General features: G+C 34.8%; 2 protein-coding genes across 2 annotated transcripts; one reads left to right on the plus strand and one right to left on the minus strand.

The window, feature by feature from the left end:
• Window positions 1-1,650: 1,650 nt before the first annotated feature.
• LOC105646775 (DNA/RNA polymerases superfamily protein) lies at window positions 1,651-11,768 on the plus strand. Its single transcript, XM_089720133.1, has 19 exons — window positions 1,651-2,654; window positions 3,783-3,998; window positions 4,093-4,226; window positions 4,320-4,386; window positions 4,582-4,640; window positions 5,488-5,605; window positions 5,770-5,883; window positions 6,234-6,365; window positions 6,449-6,865; window positions 7,342-7,392; window positions 8,644-8,714; window positions 8,819-8,903; window positions 9,053-9,205; window positions 9,297-9,371; window positions 9,467-9,556; window positions 9,668-9,715; window positions 10,180-10,294; window positions 10,379-10,482; window positions 10,831-11,768. The coding sequence occupies exons 1-19, from the start codon at window positions 1,791-1,793 to the stop codon at window positions 10,939-10,941; spliced, it is 3,024 nt and encodes a 1,007-aa protein (XP_089576259.1). The 5' UTR covers window positions 1,651-1,790; the 3' UTR covers window positions 10,942-11,768.
• A 199-nt stretch (window positions 11,769-11,967) lies between these two features.
• On the minus strand, window positions 11,968-21,654 carry LOC105646773 (SMAD/FHA domain-containing protein). Its single transcript, XM_012232703.4, has 12 exons — window positions 21,145-21,654; window positions 20,944-21,029; window positions 19,960-20,039; window positions 18,131-18,186; window positions 17,103-17,151; window positions 16,595-16,741; window positions 15,618-15,713; window positions 14,765-14,878; window positions 14,510-14,640; window positions 13,800-14,038; window positions 12,881-13,708; window positions 11,968-12,741 (listed from the first exon to the last, which is right to left on the minus strand). Exons 1-12 carry the CDS (start codon window positions 21,507-21,509, stop codon window positions 12,692-12,694), a joined length of 2,241 nt encoding a protein of 746 aa, XP_012088093.1. The 5' UTR covers window positions 21,510-21,654; the 3' UTR covers window positions 11,968-12,691.
• Window positions 21,655-21,677: the final 23 nt, after the last annotated feature.

Below are 21,677 nucleotides of genomic sequence, written 5' to 3' on the forward strand. Positions count from 1 at the left end.
CTTAACTTCCATTTTGTTAAAATTCCTTTCTCTCACAAAATCCAATTATATTTTAACTCCATTGTTTTTTTCTGGAATTTAAAAAAAAAGAAACATAATAACATAAAAATAAAATAAAATTAGATTCAAAAACACAAAAACACAAACAGATTTAAAACTACAAATTAAAAAGAGTTTTCTTTGATGAAATTGATGCTAAATTGAGATAAAAGATTTCCTATAATACTAACAACACAATCTAGAGATTACCAGATAAAAAAAGGTCATACAAGCCTATGTTAGTAGTTTCGATTTCATTAACCATAAAATATTAGAAAAAGTTGGTTTCGTTTTGATTATAAAGAAATAGAGAAGAAGGAGAAGAAAGATCAGTTGAGAGAATGCGAAGAAGAAAAATAGAGAGAAAAACTGAGAGAAGAAGAAAAAGAAGATAGATCTGTTGAGAGAATGAGAAAGAGAAAAATAGAGAGAGAAACTGAGAGGAGAAGAAGAAGAAGCGCGACATAGAGAGAGAGAGGATGAGAGATGTGACTTTAATAACATAAAACGATGTTGTTTTTGCCGCGCCGGATAAAATTTAAGGGGTTTGCATTTAAGTTTATGCGCTATAAAAAGCTAAAAAAAAATGTCACTTAACGGGCACAGACTGTCTCTGCAAAGTTAAAGAGGTATAAATGGTAGTTTGAAAAAAATTCAGAGAAAAAATTATGCATTCAGCCATTTGTAATTTAAATCATTTAATTTTAGAATAAAGATTTTTCTGGAGTAACTATTTTCTTTTATTTTTAATGCTAGAGCAAAAGATTCATTCGGAGAAAATTGCTTTTTGCTTGCAATATTATAAAGTTCAACTCCATGTCTCTTAAAATATGACTTTGATGGAATGCTCTTCAAAATAATATATTCATATATTTCACAAAATCAAGAAGGCAAAACTGCTGGTAAAAGTAAGAACCTAAAAGTGAAAAAAAAAAAAAAATGAGAGAAAAATATTTAACTTTCAACTACGCCAATTATCAATAGTCGCTCCTATCAGTCACTCACTAGCGACTTTTATAATTTATCTTTTTTTTTAAAATTTTTCTCGTGTTTAACAATAAATTGCATTATTGTAAATAGTTTTATGGTGCTATAAATTGAAGTTTTAATAAATTTTTTAACTCAATTTCAATATTGCAATTAACAACAAAAAATAATAAGTTATTTTGAATTTTCTTTTTATTTTGAATTTCAAAGAAAATCTTTGCCTTACAAAATATTTTTAAAAGGTAAATTATTTTTCAAAAATAAACGGAGCTTCAATTAGTAATATTAACTCATTAGAATATTAACTTAATTAAAAACAATAATATTAAAAAAAGATAATGTTGTCCGCCTAATATTATATTTTTATTTTAAAATAATAATATTATATATACTGTACATACATTTTTTTAAAATCACTATATGTACATTTTGTTTTGCTATTTTGCAAAATAAGCATGGAATTAATTTAATTTTTTGAAATGATTCTGTTTAATATGAGTCTCCTCAAAAAAGAAAAAAAAAAAAAGAAAAAGAGAAAAGAAAGTTTAATATTGATTGGGAGGTCCTTAAACATTTGAAATTTGTGAAAAAGGCCCCCTATTAGAGGAAACACTGAACCAGGTTTTAGAAGGGTTTTAGACAGCCACTATCATACATTCAATATATCAGTTCAATTCCTTCCGTGAATTCTCCATTTTCTCTCTAATTATCTCCTTAATTTCTCTCTTTTTTTGTTAATTTCTTCCAAAAATTTGATACATTTGATGTTAAGTAACAATCCCTCTTTACTCTCTACAAAAAAATTCGATAATTTCTTTATTCTCCATAAGAAACCTGAAATTCTCTCTGTAAACTCACCAAAAAGATCCACTATTATGTGGAGAAACGTAGCCAAACAAGGCGTTTCAAAAATTCGATGGTATCCACCAAATATATCGAATTCACAACCGGGGATTTGCCGACTTGGTGAAATATTGACACATGAGGAATATATGGGCAAACCCACTTTTGGGTTTTTAAGGAACTGCTGCTGTAGTAATCGTTATGGTATGTCTATATCTATGTCTAGTGGGTACTTGCATAGTGGGATTTCCCCTAGAGGGTATGTTAATGTAGCTGAGGCTCTTTCATCATCAACAGATGTTGACGAGGATGTTTCAGTGGTTGAAGAAGTGCAAGAATTGTTGCATGAAATGAGGAAAGAAGAGGGAAGAGAGAAAGAACATCGGAGAAGGAAGGAACTTGGAATGGCATCATGGAAGTATCAAAGATTGAGGAAAAGGCAAGTGAAGATTGAAACTGAAGCTTGGGAACAGGCAGCAAAAGAGTATAAAGAGCTTTTGATGGATATGTGTAAGCAAAAATTGGCACCAAATTTACCTTATATGAAGACTTTGTTTCTTGGTTGGTTTGAGCCTTTGAAAGATGCCATTTCGAAAGAGCAAGAGTTGATTAGAGAGGGAAAGTGTAGGGCAGCTTATGCTCCATACTTTGATCAGTTGCCGGCTGATATGATGGCGGTTATTACAATGCATAAGCTGATGGCGCTGGTAATGACGGGTGGGGAACATGGATGTGCAAGGGTTGTGGCTGCCGCTCTTACAGTTGGTGATGCAATTGACCAGGAGGTGCGATATCTAAGTTGTTTTGTTCGTTTATTTGCTGCTTGTTATCTTCTTAGCAGAAATTAGTCTGTACAATTTTTGATGGCTATGTGTTACGAATTGGAAATTAGGAATAGAAAATAAGAACCTACAGATTGAGCAGGATCAGAGAAAGGTAAAAACTGATTCCCAGCAGCCTCGATGAAGGGTACTGGAGTTAGAAAAAGGCGTTAGAATTACCTCTTGCAATAATCATTTTTGCAACTTATGTTTTGAAGCCTTAATGGAGCATGATAAATTAGAATTTGCATGTAAATTCTGTAAGTTCGGGGATTTAGACTTGATGCAGCCTTGATCCCAATGGAACTAGGTCTTGCTTGAGAATTTGTTATCTTACAAAATATCAGCAATATTTTGACATTCTGACTTGACCAGAGATTAATTTTCTTGAGATTTGGAAATTGATGGATAGAGAACAGTTTTGGTTGATCTTTTATTCCCTATATAACTGTTGCTTCCTATTATGAGGTTTAGTATCTGGTGCTCTTGAGTTCTTGTGTTTATTAAAAGGTGCTATTAGGCCATCAGGATGCAAGCAGGGCAAAGCAATCTTTTGTAACAGATGTCAGGATTCCAATATTTTTGAATATTAATTTTTTTTAGCACAGGCCTTATTTAGCTGTCAGCTTTTTCTACAGCGTATATCAATTTTCACATAATATACATGCTGGACTTAAAGCATTGAAGTTACCTTATCTTGCTCGACACTTTTTGTCAATGCGGGTTCAAAGTCCAATGCTTCCCTGTCGGATACAGCAATAAGTTGTATGCATATTTACATTTGTATATACATTTTTAATGTCTTGTATGTATTTGAATACTTTTGTAGTCCAGGAACAAAGCAGAAAATTTTAGTCAGGGTTGGGGTTTTGCATGTACATCATTTGTACTCTATGCTTATGGGTGAAACTGAAAATATTGTTCCTTATTTTGACGTTAAGTAGCACCTTGTCGTTCGCATTGGTTTTCATCAAACTAAAAGGAAAACTACATAAGGATGCTAATCCTAGTCCAAGTATTATACCATCAACTTCTTCAGTCCTCTTAATTTCTTGCAACTGAGTGCTGATAACTGTTCCCGTGGTGTTTCAGGTCAGAATACACAAGTTTTTGGAGAAAACAAAGAAGAAAAAAACTCGAAACAGTGAAAAAAATCAGGAGGAAGAATCCAATGACATGGTAAAGGAGCAAGAGAAGTTGAGAAAAAAAGTTACTGATTTGATTAGGAAACAAAAGTTGCCTGCAGTGAGGCAGATAGTGAAGGGGCAAGATGATTCAAAACCTTGGAGCCAGGATGCTAAGGCTAAGGTATGCATCACTATGTATTAAGTGGAGAAGAGTTTTTAATTTTCCTGATCTATATGGTACATGTAAATGTGATCTGTATCTCTCCACATTGTAGGTTGGGAGCCGAGTGATTGAACTACTGATACGAACAGCTTATATACAGCCTCCTGCTGATCAAAGAGCTGATGGTCCACCTGATATTCGACCTGCATTTGTACACACATTCAGAACTGTGACACAAGGAGAAAGGTGTGCAATTGTTATTTTGTATCATTTGCCTTATTAAATATTCTTCTTCTCCCCATGCTTCAAGTTAGAGCTCATTGTCCTTTATTTGAACAGGAAGGGCAGCAGAAGATATGGTGTCATTCAATGTGACCCACTAGTTCTGAAAGGCCTTGAGAGAAGTGTTAGTAATCTTGTCAGATTGAATTCATATGCTGATAATTCAATGGCCATTTCTAGTCTATAACAACAACCACAACAACTAAGCCTTATTTAAGCTGATAAAATAGTTTCTGGAATATGAGAGCTCAAAGGAATAAGAGTAGTTGATTTTTACAGTTGCTGAACTTTTTTTCCCACTAATTGATTCTCTACACAGGCAAGGCACATGGTGATTCCTTACATGCCAATGTTGGTTCCACCAGTCAAGTGGACAGGGTAGGGTACCTTCAGTTACATAGTTACATTAGTATTGATCATTTACAAGGGATATAATCTCCTAGCTCCAAAAATTTCGCATTTGGTTATCTTGTTGAGTTGCTTTATATAAGGCATTGCAGTTCTTTGAAAAGTGAACTAGCAACTGGGAAAGGAGAAGTTGATTTAATGCTTCTCACATTGCAATGTATGTTTTTTGTGATTTTAGCTTTTCTAATATGACATCTTGTAAGTTGGAGAAAAGAAGTTGTTAACTATTTCGAGATCCTTCTGCTTGATTTTGGAAGTCTGACCCAGGAAAATGCTGGACTTGGCCAAGTGATTTCTCTCTTGGCCTGACCTAGTACTGACTGTTCAAGTCATACTAGTTAAATGGACCTTGTTCTGGCTTTGGGATTCACTTTTTTCTGAAGGCTCAACCCAACCTACCTGTCAGATAATAATTATACATATATGTTGCATATTTTTATTTTTTCGGCTGGGATTGGTCAATGTCTTAGCTGGGAAGGAAAAGCTTTTGGCTGACAGTAGGCCTTGTCACAACTTGACTTAATCCGCAAGATGAATATGCATATAGAAATTCTATACATTCCTGATGAATTTTTCAGCAGCAACTCAAAATTAAATCGATATTTGATAATAACATTTAGTTGGAATCCTTGCTTTTTTGTAGTTGATGCCTTTCAGCATCAAAACTATAAATAGAAGTTTCAATTCTATGATGATGTTTTGTAACTAATCAGGATCTGGCATTTGGATGTTATTTTCACTTTTAAAGAACTGTGTAAATAGTTTACTGAATTTTCTTTAATTGTGTTGTCAACCATGTTCTCCATGTCTTTTGCAGTTATGACAAAGGAGCACACTTATTCTTGCCATCCTATGTCATGCGCACACATGGTGTCAGGCAACAACGTGAAGCAGTGAGGCAGACCTCTAAAGAGCAATTACAACCAGTGTTTGAGGTTTGTAAACATTAGATTATGGCGGCCATGCTTTTACTTTGCAATATTTATTTTTGCAGTGAAGTCTCTGTGGTTGCTAACATTTGAGAAATGCATGTCTTATTTATAAGCTCTTGGTGTGCATTAGATTTCACCTATTTTGGTCATTTGTTTGAATTAAGCAGGCTCTGGATACACTTGGACGTACAAAATGGAGGATAAATAAGAGGATACTTGCTGTTATAGATAGAATATGGAATAGTGGAGGACGGCTTGCTGATTTGGTGGACCGAAATGACGTGAGTCACTTCTGTTATTTTCTTATTTTATTTTATAATATTTATAATTAAATTACAAAAATTGCAGGTTTAAAAAAATAGATACATTCCTTCTTTGTAAAAGTGAATTACATAATCCTCTACTTTCAAATGATATACATGTTAATTCTTCCATACATTTTGGTTCCTCGCCTTAGGATAACATTTTGGTCCCTCAAGTTTTAATTTTTTAGAGATCAAAAAGTTATTTCATTTGAAAACTCAATGGCAAAAATGTTGTTTAAATAAAAGCTTCGGGACTAAAGTATATAATATTTTACCAAAAGGACCATAGTAGAACAAAATCAAATCGTCAGACTTCCCCATTGCAGGTTCCTTTACCTGAGGAGCCAGATACTGAAAATGAAGCACTGCTGAAGAAATGGAAGTGGAGAGTCAAGGCTGTGAAGAAGGAGAACAAGGAAAGGCACTCACAGCGCTGTGACACAGAACTTAAACTTGCTGTAAGAACCATTTCACCTCAAATACAATAGTACCATTTTTAATTTCTATGCAGTGATTATGCCAACGTTCTGATTGGGTTCAGGTAGCACGGAAAATGAAGGATGAAGAAGGATTTTATTATCCACATAACCTTGACTTTCGAGGGCGTGCATATCCTATGCACCCGTACTTGAACCATCTTGGTTCAGATCTGTGCCGGGGCATTTTGGAGTTTGCTGAGGGGCGCCCTTTAGGAAATTCAGGCTTACGCTGGCTGAAGATACACCTTGCAAATCTATTTGCTGGTGGTGTAGACAAGTTCTCATATGATGGTCGAATAGCTTTTACTGAGAATCACTTGGATGATATATTTGATTCTGCAGACAGACCTCTTGAAGGAAAGCGTTGGTGGTTACATGCAGAAGATCCATTTCAGTGCTTGGCAGTGTGCATGGATCTAACTGAAGCTCTGAGAAGTTCCTCTCCCGAAACGTTTATTTCACATATCCCCATTCATCAGGTAATTTCTCCAAATTATTGTCAGATTGTATTCTTGTGAACTTGTGGAGTTCTCTAGATAAGTTAGAAAGTACCTAGCTGGATTGTGACATAGATGTCTGAAGGAGCCGAGCTCAAGGGTAAAAAATAAAGCTTGATTGAGCTAGTGTCAAGTTTTGAGCCTCTAATTTTCCAAGCAAATCAAGTTCGACTGGGACATTGTATTGATTTGTCTTGCCTTGATTATACCTCTAGTTGGACTCAAGTTACTTGCATGTTAACAAGTAGGTTGAAATGAATAGGGGAATCTAAATACAAGGAAGAACAAAAAGCTCTCTGCTTGGAAAGTAAACAAATACCTATCTTTGTTGGTTTTATTTGTTCTAGTGGACACTGTGATTGCTGTTTTCCTAGGCCTCATGTCATGATTGCTGTGTCCCACCTGTTTGGTGTCGTAACTTGTATTGAGACACTTCTCCTTGTCTTGGTTTTCTGTAGGATGGTTCCTGCAATGGCCTACAACACTATGCTGCACTAGGTAGAGACAAGGTAATGCCCTCACCTAGAATGGAATGCCAGTATTGGATTATGTATTTCTTCAATGATCTCCAATGTTTCAAATGTTATAACCTGTTTTGCATGCTAGTCATTGTTGAATTTTTGATTTTTTTTTTTTTTTTTTTTTTTTTTTTTTTTTTTTTTGTTGAAAAATATACGGGTTCACTTAGGAGTGTAAGTTGGTTTGGAATATAATATCCTTTCTAAACCAAATTTTAATTTAGAATGGAATTTCGGAATTCGGAATGTAAAATGGAATATCTTTCTTAAGATATTGGTACTGGATATGGAATGGAAACTTAATAAAAAATTTCATATTCCAATCTATATACTGAAATTTTATTTTTATTATTTTTTAGTTTTTAATTTTACATTTTAATAATAAAATACTAAAATATCATGAAATATTAAATTAAAGAACAAAACTTGAATGTTCCTAATTAATTAATATATATACTATATAGGAATGCTAAACAAAAAATGAAAACTAAAGACTTCTAGTTTAACTTGGATGCTCCTGCATCATCAATGCTTGACTGAAACTTCTGAAAATTTTTCATATGAATTATTCTCATGATATGTTTTCTGCTTTTATTTTCTTATATCTGTATGTAATTATATTGTTGGGTTTTGTTGTCGTTATGCTAATAGAATGTAAAGTAGGAAACAATATGTATATAGCTTGATCTTAGGAATAAAATCATATGTGTTTACAGTTATATGTGTATATATACATTATTTAACTTAATGATACTATCAATAGAATGAAAAATCAATTTACATGTTATATCAATTTCATAATCATATCAACTTTCTAATTTATATCTTAGTTATTACTTCATTACCATTAATTAAATGAAAATTGTCAAATGAAAATATATACCCATTTCTCATTAACGAACTGAATCTTTAGTTATATGAGATATTAATTTGCTGTTTTATTGCAATTTAACTGTGATTCCTATTAATACTTAATTTAAATAAATATATATTGGTTATTCCTTATTAAATTTTATAATTTATATGTTGAAATATACCACAACAGAGTAGATTTGTATTTATAGTCGAAAAGTTCAGAATTACCGAATTTCAAACTAAATTTTCATGAAATGGTAAAGAATGAATTTTAAGTTTCGAAAAACATTTGGAACGGAATGGAATCAGGAATGGAGGTTATTCCATTCCATACTAACCAAATTACGGCCCTGGGTTCACTTTGATATCATTGAAAATATTCTACAGTCAGGAGCAGCTGCTGTTAATCTGGTTACTGGAGAGAAGCCTGCAGACGTCTACTCCGGAATAGCCTCTAGGTAAGTTGGTTTCTAGCATTATAGCGCAAGAGTTTTGAGCATGACAGTGTTACAAGTTGTATACAGAAGCAGTACAGTGATAAAAATACAAATTTGTAATGTAGGGTACTCAATATCATGCGGAGGGATGCAGAGAAAGATCCTGTAGTTTTTCCAGATGCATTGCGTGCAAAGACATTAATTAATCAGGTTGTCAGCAAACTGTCATTTCTGGATTATATTAGCTGTCAAACAAGCTTTTACTTTCTTCTAATTGTATATTTGTCATTTTTCATGTAGTGAGTAATTTCTTAGGCTTTCAAACTAATAGTTGACTCTGGCTGTTGGATGTTTACTAGGTGGATAGGAAATTGGTGAAGCAGACAGTGATGACATCTGTATATGGTGTCACTTATATTGGAGCAAGAGATCAAATTAAGAGGAGGTTGAAAGAACGTGGTTTTATTGCAGATGAATCGGAGATCTTTGGTGCATCTTGCTACGCTGCAAAGGTAGAAATGAAAGATTGGCAGTTATTCAGCCCCAACTCACCAAATAGCAAATGCATCATTCATAATATTGTATTTTACTGCTTTTGAGCAGGTGACTTTAACTGCCTTGGGGGAGATGTTTGAAGCTGCACGAAGTATCATGAGCTGGCTTGGGGAATGCGCAAAGGTGTTTTTCTCTCATTCATATTTTTAAGATTTACTTAACAAATTCCTTTTCTTTTTATGTTTTGGTTATTTACTAAATAACTTGACGATGATCAGGTTATTGCATCTGAAAATGAGCCAGTGAGGTGGACAACTCCTCTAGGACTTCCTGTGGTGCAACCCTACCGAAAATTAGGAAGACATCTAGTGAGTTTTGTGGATTTGTAGCATCGTAATCAGTTATTCATTATTGTTATTATGTTCAAATGGATTATGAGGCCATATCTAGTTATCTATCTGCTACTTTCAAAATTGCAGATAAAAACTTCCCTACAGGTTTTAACCCTGCAACAAGAAACTGAAAAGGTAGCCTGACCCTTTTTTCTATGCTGATTTGTGTTTCAGTTATCTTATGCTACTGTTTTCGATTGTCCGCTGTGCACATTATATAAAGATCTGAATCATATATTTAAGCATATTGATTCCTCTTCCACACATGTTAATGATGAATTCCCCCAAGGGAAATAACAATCTGGCTTTGCACTCCAGTTATGAACCTGGTCTGGAATTTATCCAGCACGTTGAATTATACTTGAACATGTGCTCAGTTTAAGATAGGCTATAGTTTTTATCCACCTAGACGTAAAAATGTGCAGCTGCAATGGAATAAATTTTGGGCCAACTATGATTATAAGAAAAATAGGAGAAAGTCATAATTTTGGGTTCTTTAAATTATCTGGCTTTCATCTCTGAGCAAAACATTGAGAGAAAAAAGAACCGAAATTGGATTGCTGGTTTTTGTCTCAAATTTGGAGGTCTTGTGATTACAGATTATGATCAAGCGACAGAGAACAGCTTTCCCACCAAATTTTGTTCACTCACTTGATGGCTCTCATATGATGATGACTGCAGTTGCCTGCAAAAGGGCAGGCTTAACCTTCGCAGGTCCTTTAATTTTGTATTTTCCTTTCATTTGCTTTCTTGTTCTTAGTTTTGACTCTAATATTGTATACTGGTACTTGACAACAGGAGTTCATGATTCATACTGGACGCATGCATGTGATGTGGATGAAATGAACAGGATACTTAGGCAAAAGTTTGTTGAGCTTTATGAAATACCAATATTGGAGAATGTAAGTGTCCCACTACTGAATCTTCCTATAGATTGAGCTGAGCTGTTGCTGGAGATCCTGTATTTATCGAGACCATGCCAATTTAAGTTTTATGTTATGGGTTTGTTGAAATGTTGAGGGAGACAGAAAGGAAGGTAGAAAATGCACAGTACCAAGGATATTTTTGCAAACAACACTTGATTTTGGGTATATATTTGAGGGAATACTGATCAATGTTTATTAGAACCATTCTTGATCTTTTTTTTTTTTTTTCTTTGAATTTTGGCAAAATTGTGTCAAATCCGAACTCGTCTTCCTGTCTCCTTTTATCATGTTAAGTAATTATGTATCTGTTTATTTTCTGAACAGTTGCTGGAGAGCTTTCAGGAATCTTTTCCCACATTGCCATTTCCTCCTTTACCTGAAAGAGGAGACTTTGATCTGCGGGATGTGTTAGAATCACCATATTTTTTCAACTGATCCATTGCGAGGGCTTCTTTTGATGTTGAACTACACTTACACCACTTTTATAGGTGTCGGCCTGTTTCCAAATCTGAGCATGATTTGAGAAGTCCACAATCTCACAAGAGCTTAATAGTAGAGACTAGCTGAGCAGTGCCTGTATATATCTTTAGAGTTGTTCCCAACATCTCCACTGGGTATGGTCTCTACTTCATTTGGTCATATTGACTAATGACGCATTGTATAGCAAACGTGAACTTTTGTTCTGCAGCTGTAAGTTCTTGGTCCCCTGCATGTAAGCTTCTCTCGAGTCAAATCAGCAAGGATGTGTGTGGTTCTAAGAACTGGTGCTAAGATCATGCAGCATTTATCTCCGCTAGTTGACAATCTATATCGAGGATTCATGGAGTTTGTGATGTAGTCGAGACTTATTCTAACGTGCCTGCATAATATGAGGAAATTCTGATAGAGCACAGAAGTTCGCTGGAAGCGATCAACTGTATTTCCTATTGTTGTTTATATTTTGCCCGCGGTATCTGTGATGGTATTGTGGCCTATTCCATATGTTTTTCCTCATTAATGTAAATATGAATTATGAATAACTGAAGTATATCTACTTCGTAATATATTTGTGAAGGCACACTTCTGTGACAAACTCTGAGTTGGCTTTCAAAGCCACAACCACAAGAAAACAAGGGATCTGCAGAAACTATTGACTAGATAGAATGTGTTTCGGTAGATTATTGGTTCATATTTAAACCTGCGAGTTGGTCTTATTCTTCGTCATTATGAACTGGGTGATTTCTAATTGATTTCTAATTTATTTTAATACACTTTGATCCTTACTAGCGATTTTAGTAATTATTTGATTCTAAGTACACTTCTTTGAGAGATTCATTTGTTATTCTGGTATAAAAATTTTAGGACCAAAGTGTAATATACCTTGAAACACGAGAAACTAAATAGAGTGAATTTTATAATTTCATCATCACGAACAAAAATGCTATACTTAAAATAGGTATCAAAATTGCTAATTCTAAAATATTAGAGAATAATACATATATAAATACAAACTTTTGTCTACAAGTAAACATAGATACAGCATGCGAGTGTGATTTATTCACTTCTGTGCATTGTTAGCTAATGTTTGAAGTGAATAATATTGAAAGTGATAAATTGTCAATGAGATAACCTAAATTCCATTCCGGCATTTCATCCCTCAGCAGAAATTTGCAGGTAGAGATTTCCCCGCTGGGTTACATACTGTAGTAGTCCCTACCTATTTGATGCATGGATATTATTACCTGGACAGTGAAAGGAAACAGGGCATACAGTTTCAGAATCTGGGCTTCATGTACAGTGGAGAGATCTTTTTATTGAGACTTGAGTATCAGTCAGTACAATGGTTTGATTCTGCACCGGAGTATATAAAAATGCTTCATGACAAGATCAAATACAAAGAGGTATATATCTCGGAACCATATCCTTCAAGAAATAATCCCTGATGTATGTATCCGACCTAGAGCTTTGAAATAGTGTCACCAAATTCAATCAGATCAATGATGACATTAAGCAACTTTCAGCCACCTCTCTATATTTGCCTTGTTGAGTGCTGAACAAAATCACATTACTTTGCTGGATGCTTCTGATTTGAACAGATAACTGACATCACAAAGAAGAGCATAGTGTCGCCTTTTCCTCCTAAAACATGTTCGCCATGATAGATCACGTTCATGGACAAATATCACGAAAAGCCAAGCATGTCCACTTAGTATCCATATCGATCGTTCAGAGAAGTTCGCCCATCACCGGATTGTCCTGCATAGAATATCAATTTTAAAGTAATAACAAGAAATGCCAAACTTTCAATGCATGATAACAGTTTATGAATTCAGCAACTAGTGTTACGCCTAAACTTGAAGTTGTCACTGGAAGGAGGGAGGGAGGGAGCTTATACCTTCAGGAGGCACCCAGGAATCATAATCTGAATTGCTGTTGAGAAATGATGGTTTCTCAGGACCAAGTACTCTTTTTTGCTTTTTTCTATCTTTATTATGTTGACTTCTGCCTCTCTCTTGGCTTTGATGTCCACCTCCCTCATCTTCTGCATGATACCCTCTTTTATGCTTCAGTAACAATGCTACAGCATCTTCTGCTGTAAGCTCAGCTTCCATAGAGGATGTTATGGACTGTTCAGCAGTAGCCTTTTTACCATCGTCTCCAGGTTCCTCAGTTTCTTTCCGCTTCCTTATTATCAGACCAGGAGCAGCACTTTCAAGGTCAGAATCGTCCTTGCCTTGTGCACCATCAGAATTTATCAGGATTTTTTGCCTGTCTTTGTAATCAACAAACTCGTCAGAGTCATCTATATTCAATACTTCTTGTTTGATCTCTTTCATTTCTGTATCATTGACTGCACCAAGCCATTGAGGCTTCACAACAGTATAAACAGCAGGTTTAACATCAGGTGCATTGATGGCAATCTTGTCAGGTTCTGGCTTCTTTTCTGATTCTTTGGCACCAACCCTGGAATCTGGAGTTTTCTCTTTCATCAAAGAGGCAGCTATGGGTTCTCCCATCCCACTGCTTTTCTTTGGTTCTGCAGCAGGTTGCTTTTTAGTAGTAGCAGAAGGTACTTCAGCTTTACATTTATCAGAATTCACTTCTTCCACTCTTGAATCCCTTTTCTTAGCTGCTGCTCCTGATGGATCAGCAATTTTCAATAGGAAGAAGACCCTATCCAGTTCAGATTGGAGAGCAGACAACTTTTTCTCCATATCAAGCACTAACAAGGAGATCGGCAACAAAAGTCAGATAAAAAATGCTTTTCAAGGATATACTATCTGGATTATTTTACAAATGCAGTGATTCCCTACCTAGTTGTGATGACACCCCTGACATGTAAGCATCAAGAGCGTCACCAGCTTCAGTTTCTTCCAAAGTTTCAGATGATATTTTATTTTTCTCAATCAAAAGCAGCTGCTTTTTCTTTTCCATTTCCTTCAGGATGGAATCTCTCTTGTCAAGAAGAGTATCAGCAGTTTCAACTGATTGATTTGCACTCGCCTTTTGCATTGAAGGCTTCTTTGTCCGGTCATAGAATTCATCATCGTCACTGAGAAGAACAAAAAGACAAACATTAACTATTTATAAATGTGCATAATTAATCAATATTAAAGGGGTAAATTACTCCTAAGCTGTTGAGGTTAGCTATATCACAGATCAGGATTTTTTTTTTTTTTTTTTTTTTTTTTTTGAGATAACAATTCCACCATTTCTGTATAATTTTTCTTGAAGTGAAAAATCTCTCCTCCAAATTAATCACATCGCACATTTGTGAGGAGGGATTTGTTCTAAAAAAGGTTATCCTGAATTGAAATCACTGCTAAACCTCAGGGAATTCGATGTGATATGACCTTATCAAACATTTGAAACTCATCATATATACAGTTGACTGAATCATATAGTCCAAATAAAAAACCATGCAGATGATTCAATAGGTGAGGGACAAAATCATGAAATTTCACATCATTTAGGAATCTTTAAATTGTCTGTTCCTCAAAGAAACTTTGTAATGTTAAAGTACCTTGACAACTCTTCATCATCTTCTGCTGTTCCCTTTCTCATACCACCAGATCTTCTTCCAGCACGTGCACCAATACTTTCTCTGATACTTTCATTTAATGTCTCTTCCAAGTTTTCCAGTTCTTCCAGGATCTATTAACAGACACAAGAAAATAACATCCAGAAGAGAGAGAGAGAGAGAACAAGGGACTTTCCCTCTCCAAGAAAAAAAAAAGGGACCATCAGACAATTCTTGGGAGAAAACACCGGCATTTACCTGTGTCATTCTTTGTTCATTACGAGCAATTTGAGTTTGCTGCCCCTGTGTCAACCCACCTTGAGCAATGTCTTTAGCACGAATAGCATCTATTTCTTTCTTCATATGAGCAATCTGCAACCAAGAATATGTTTTGTAACAAAATTCAACCAATAAATTAGTGTGAGAAACACGAGAAAAACAAAAAGATTTTCAGAGACTATCATAAATGATATTCTCTTGCTGTTCCTAGCAACATTGGGAGCATTATTATGTATATTTCTCCTTCATCTTTTCAATTACTCAAGCCTTCTTTATCATATATTTGTTCCATAATTGTACATAGGTTTTGCATCTTTTCCTCCTTTAGCTCTGGAAATATGTTTTTGTACAATTTAAGTCATTATCGTTTATTAAATATATTGAATACTTTTGTCCAACATTGAATAATGAATTCACTGTGAAAATATGACCGGTTTTTTCTATTTAGAAGTTGTTAACCCAGGACCTTTCTAATCTCAAGCGACATTCCTGTTAACCATTATTTCTATTATTTTATAGCTTTCAATATCTATAAGTAATTATCATGTAATGAAAACTTTATCCTCTATCAATCAAGTATACTGATATTTACAAGTAGAATGCTGTTCAGATGATCAGTCACAGCAGTGAATGTAATCCAAGAGACAGAGAGAGTTTAATGTGTGTTGAAACTTATTTTTCATTTTTGAATATACTTAAACATAAACTAAGGGCATATAAAGGCTAGCCATAGCCACAAAGTAGCCTAAGGTGTAAAAGAAATAAAGACATCGTTACATCAGACATTAATTCACTGGAGAAGGGGGGGCCATATAAAATGAAAACCACTCACCTTTTCATTTCGTTTGATTATTTTATCACGGGTTTTCTCTTGCTTCTCTGTAAGTTGTCCTTTGTAGGTTTGCCAAGTGACTTCATCTCCATCATCCTAAACATCCAAACACCAAAATTATGGAAGATGGATGATTTATTTATCAGCATTCAAATCCATACCACAAAAAGTCTAGCAGAAATGGTAGATGTAATTCAAGGACAACTTTCCTCATTAAACAAAAGCGAAATTGATATATATCAGAAGATCTGAGCAAGCACATTAGATAGTAGTAAAGCTCCCTTTCAAGAGAAAGAAAATAAAATCTCCTTGTGTTCGCTAACAATTGTATATAATACATTTAGGACTGCAAATTCATTTTTTTGCATCATAAACAGGTAGCATTAACACGTAGATATACTAAAAAATTTTCAATCCAAACAAGACCTGTTTAAATAAATGGGTTGAAACTCTAACATGGACATGTATATTAAACAGGTTACACAACAACTGCGTAATCTGTTTAATATGCAGATCACAAATATAATAGAAACCGGTTATGCAATTAACCTGTAAAAATAGGTTATCATGAATTCTTCACAAGGTTAAAAATTGTCGTATAAATTAAATGGTTCCTAATAGGTTTAGTCTTCTCGCTTATCATCTGTTACCTACACAATTAGTTAAACGGGTTATTGCAGGTTTATTCGGATTAGGTAGGTCAACCTGCTTAAGACACGATTTGAAGCATGTCATAAACGGATTGACCAGTTTATGACCCGTAAGTATAAGCTAAACCCACCTAATTTAATCTCATGTCGCATTGTTTAAGCAAGTTAATGACGAAAATTGCCAGCTCTACATATGTTACATTTATTGTAGAGCAGATAATAACAATATTATATTATAAGTGCGTGATGGCTAAATTAAGAACAGTAGTAGACAGGATATAATGATATTTCCAGCAAAATACAGCCAAATTAATATATACCACCAACCTCATCTTCTTCAATAGCATCCTCTCCCATGCCCCATAAGATACCATCAGCAAGAGATGCTTCTGCTCTTGCTCGTCGCAGTGAAGCTTCCCGATCAAGCATCTCCTGACGGATCTTAGCCTCTCTGACAATGTTCAAGTCTTTTTCCTACAACATAAATCCACATGATAAACTATAGCGGATCATGCATAGACATCATGAAATCATGACACAATTATAACGATAGAAGACAAAAAAATCTCTGCAAGAGACATAGAACATCTGACACTGGCTCACTGGCATGTTTCTTCCGCGAATTTATACTTTTAGTTGATCTTTGAAACTAGAAATTTTAGCCATTTTCTTCTTGGCAGATGCACATACATTAACACTTTATGAAAATGGGAATTTGTTTTAAAACATTTTTGAGGATAATAATATGAGCTGTTTTAACATAAACAGAAAGAAGTCTCGAGTGCAAGTTAATCATTACATAATTATGGGTTTTGCATTGTGACAACAGTCTTACCGGTGGCATCAATTCAGGTGGTCCTTGAAAAATGTATAATCGAGAGGAACTGTACAAGAAAAAACAGAAAATATCATCAGAAATACATATGATAAACATGTGCAAACAGTTCTAATAACGTACCACATGTTCTCTTCCTGTAATATTAAAATGTAGAACATATAAAGCATATACAATGAATATGTGAACCCATAAGAATCAAAGACATAGTAGCACAAATATTGCTGAACAACATGCCACTGAGATTGTCTAAAATCTCAAGATACTGGTATTCGAATTTCTAGCAATGAAATGTGACAATGGAAGTGAAGGGAAAAAAGAACCAATTTGACTAAAGGAGAAAATTATTCATTTATTTAAAAGGTAACCCTAGAAAACTATTTGGAGGACAAGGAGAATCAAGGAAATAGCACTTTTTTTTTTTTTTTGGGAAAACTACATGGAAGATGAAAGTGCAATGAGACGGGCAAAATGCTTCGCAATAGACATCTCCTTTGTCACAAGCAAGGGCAATGGATAATGAAAGGGAAATTAACCTAGAGAACTGCTTAAAAAATAGATTTACCATTGAGATCAGTGAGATCAATGTGAAAATACGGAGATAAAATTTATTGCTTGGAGGATTTGTCATTGTAGGGATAAAACACGAGAAGCAATTTCAATAGTTATTTTATAGAACATAGAAGAGAGGGAATTGTGAGCTACTCGAGCTTTTTTTTTTTCTGGAGGAAGGGGGATGCACACACAAAGAAAGATAAAACATAGAATCTCCATTGAATGTCAATAAAGATAAATTAATGTCATAAAATAAGTTGTTAGACATATTTGGACAGGTCTTTCAGTTGTATTTATATTCATTTTGCTTATGTGAACTTCAGGGATAGCTTTGTTGGAGGTGCTTGAAGGCCATACTCAAAATACATGGGTGCCAGTGCCACTCCTTTGGTTCCTTTTATTGATCAGAAGAGAAAGGAAGAAAGATACAAAAGAATAGGCAAAGAAAAAAAGTAAAGTAAAAAGATACTCACTGGCCAAACCGAATGACATCACCAACATGCAATTCCACATAAACTCTTTTCTCAACCTGATAAACAGAAAAGGAAAAGGAATTAACAACGTAAAGGAATTGAGCACCAATAATATAACAAAAGCATTAAAACAAAATCGGAAAAACAAACAAACAACCACCTATTTTGCAGGAACCTTCAATTAATTGGGAAGTAGAGAACATATCACTTTATCACCGAAGCCAAGGATAATGGGATCTCTTTCACATGATGGATGAAATAGTAAAACCTGATGTAATTTTATTTTTAAAAACAAAAATGAAAAGCCCCAGAGTTTTTTGAGATTTTGCTACTGAGCCCTCTTATTCTATTGAACCATTGACCTTTCTTTTGTTTAAGATTGAATTCACCATCTTACCAGTTTGATGCTATTGAGTATATTCTAAGGGTTCAAAATAAATTAGTTGTTAATAAAGCAAACAAAAGTTAATGTTCACAATAGAATTATGAATTATCAAGAAAGCACTTTTAATGTGAACAGAAATTAATATTCAGTAATTTTGAATTTCGTCTCTTGTCATCAATGGTTGCAACAGACTTACAATTTTGACAACAAAATTTATATTAGCCCCCAATTCTTGCAGCAAACAACATGTGTCCCACTCTCCTGATATCCATTATGAATTGTACTCAATAACACTAAATTGACTAGTTGGAAGGCTCAGTAAAATAGAAGTCTCAATGAGGGGCTGAGGGCTCAATGCCAAAAACTTGAAAGGTTGAGGGTATTTTAACAGTTTTTCCTATGTCATTCTTATGAGCTATCTGTGTGCTTTTCGAAGAACTTCTGTTACAGGACAAGACTATAGAAACTAATTCATTATAGAAGGACTGACTTTTATTTAACAACTTAATGACTAATATAAATGACACATTCATTTAGATAATGAAACACGCAAAATATAATACATTCATTGAAAAACTGACACTTACACATACATCACACTAGGGGTGGCCATGGTTCCGGAACCGTCGGTTTCAGTTCCGAAACTGACGGTTCCAGTTCCAAAAATTCTGGAACTGAAACCGAACCGGAAATTGACGGTTCCGGTTACGGTTTCTTAACGGTTCCAAAACCGACGGTTCCGGCCGATTCTCCAACTAGTTTTCCGGCAAATCGCATAATTATAAAATCAAAAATTAGGGAACAATTTTTTATTGAGAATTGAAAATTTAAATATTTATGAAATAAGTTTTAGAAAAAACTTCAAGAAAAAATAAAAAAGGCTTGAATTTAATTTAATTGTTTTAAAAAAAGGCTTGAACTTATTTTTTTTTAAAAAATGGGCTAGAACTTAATTTATTTTTTTAGAAAAAGGCTTGAACTTAATTTTTTTTTTTTAAATGATAAGGGGTATTTATAATAAATATAAAAAATCAACTTTCCACAAATACCCTTAAAACTAGTCGTTATATAGTTGTTAGGAGGGTTAATTTGGAGATTTCACAAAAATGTTTGAAAAAATAAAAAAAATTGTTGGATCCGGGTAGAACTGTCGGTTCGAACCGTTGGAACTGCCGGTTCTAACCGGTCGGAAAAACCACCGGTTCCAGCTAGTTCTTGGAACCGGCGATTCACAGTTCCTCAAAAATAAAAATTGAAACCAGAACTGGACCATAGACCTCCGGTTCTCACCGGTTCCAAACCCGTGGTTCCGATTCTAAAAATCGTAAAGTGGCCACCCCTACATCAGACACCCTTTAAATTGAATTAAATATATTAAAATGCTAAAAAAATACTTCAATGCCAATAGTTCAAATAATAATAATTAACTGTTGCATGGTAATACCTGGCACTTGTTAACAAAAGTACCATGCGTGCTGTTAATGTCATAAAGGTAGGCATCTCCACTTCTTTTGAACTGTAGAACTAACAAAGAGATATAATTAATCATATGATGAACATCAAGTCATTTAGACTTCTAAACGTCGATCTCCAAGTTTCAACAAAAGAGAGCTCCCAAATATATTGTGCATCATCAGAATTTGTAGAGTAGAAAATATTAACCAAAAGCATAACGAGCACATCAGTGCAATCATAATCATAAGACACTAATTCATCTTGCATATTTCACACTTCATATCTAATAGAATCCAGGTAATACTTAAGTTAAACATTGACATATCAAGGAGGAAAAGTATATTTAAAAGAGAAATAGAATTTATATCATTTCTTTTGCCGGCTACCTGATATCTATTAAAAGGTCTCGACAAATTCACTAGAGTTTTCTTATTGATCATGCTTCAGCTCACAACACCCAACACAGTCACTAAAAAATAAAAACAAAAACCTTGCCCAGTGACAGCAATGGGAGTACAAAATTCTCATAATCCTTCATTTGGCTTTTGGATGTCTGTAGCCAGTTGTACACAGTTATAGGCCATTGCATAGGATACAGAGCTACCTAATAGGCAGCTTTGGCAGGTACCTAGAATATTATAGAAGATTGACTGAAAGCACCAGTGGTCTTCGCAGCAGCATTCATAATTTCCTATTTTAAGGATTACATACATAAAAAATGAGATGCAGCAAGCTAATATGGCAAACCTAAGTTCCAGCTTTGGGCATCATAAGAGCACTATTTGATCACAGTTTCCAGTTACATTTCAAACTCAACAAGGATTCAACATATCGGGGCTCAATCACCTAACGGACCTTTGATCACAACTTCAATGAACGAGAACTAACTTAGACAAATTCAACCCAACAGATTAACTACATAATGACTGTAATCTAGAAGAAAACATAAATAAATAAAAGAGCAAGCAAGTACCGGCGTGAAAGCGAGAAACGGTTGGGTGCTCAAGAACAAAGTCACAGAGATCTACACGCCCAAACATATAAGCCCCTTTCTCGCAACTGCAAAAGTTTCAACATAAAAAATTGAAGTTGATCATAATTCCCAGTAACTTTTCTTTGATTGAATTTAAGTAGCACTAAAAATAATGAAGAATTGAATGTTAAAAACACTTACATGTCCAATTGATCAACAATGGAACCATCTTTGAGAACTTCAAGGTAAAACTTATGGCAAGGAGGCCCACTCCATTCAGGAATGGTGTAAGGCACCGAGGACTGCTTCGCGATTTGTTCCTTGAGTTGCGTCGTATCGGAATTGAGCGAATTCGATTCTGTTTTTTCGACAGTTTCCGGTTCGGGAATGTCAGAGTTTTTTGGGGCCGGCGGTGGAGGTGGGCCCATGGCGATTTTCATTGTTGTTGTGGAAGAGTTTTGAGGTGTGTCGAGGATTTTAGGTTCCGGTTCTGTGGTAGCGGCGCCAGTAGAGGATGATTGTGGATTGGGGTTTCTTGGGGGTGGAGGTCCCATGGCGGTAGTCATTTTTACCGCTTTTGAAACTCGCAGAGACAGAGGAGAGTGATGGTGGAAGCCAACACGCCACCAGGAGTGTTTAACAGATCTCTACTTTGAAGGCGGTAAAATGGGTGGGTCGGGTGTTTCTGAGTTTACGGATATGGGCTTTTCTCCCAAGACTGAAGACCCGGCGCA

Source organism: Jatropha curcas, chromosome 4, assembly GCF_041381405.1.
Source record: "Jatropha curcas cultivar XTBG-Jc1 chromosome 4, XTBG_Jcur_1.0, whole genome shotgun sequence".
NCBI lineage: Eukaryota > Viridiplantae > Streptophyta > Magnoliopsida > Malpighiales > Euphorbiaceae > Jatropha > Jatropha curcas.

What these genes read in the sequence shown, in the direction of transcription:
- LOC105646773 (XM_012232703.4), bottom strand. Translation starts at nt 21,509, where the DNA reads ATGACTACCGCCATGGGACCTCCACCCCCAAGAAACCCCAATCCACAA. An exon ending in ATGCTATTGAAGAAGATGAG is followed by an intron (nt 15,714 to 16,594) that starts GTTGGTGGTATA and finishes TTGGATGTTTAG; the next exon opens with GATGATGGAGATGAAGTCAC. An exon ending in AGGGGTGTCATCACAACTAG is followed by an intron (nt 13,709 to 13,799) that starts GTAGGGAATCAC and finishes TCTCCTTGTTAG; the next exon opens with TGCTTGATATGGAGAAAAAG.
- LOC105646775 (XM_089720133.1), top strand. Translation starts at nt 1,791, where the DNA reads ATGTTAAGTAACAATCCCTCTTTACTCTCTACAAAAAAATTCGATAAT. An exon ending in CTGCACTAGGTAGAGACAAG is followed by an intron (nt 7,393 to 8,643) that starts GTAATGCCCTCA and finishes AATATTCTACAG; the next exon opens with TCAGGAGCAGCTGCTGTTAA. An exon ending in GAAAATTAGGAAGACATCTA is followed by an intron (nt 9,557 to 9,667) that starts GTGAGTTTTGTG and finishes TCAAAATTGCAG; the next exon opens with ATAAAAACTTCCCTACAGGT.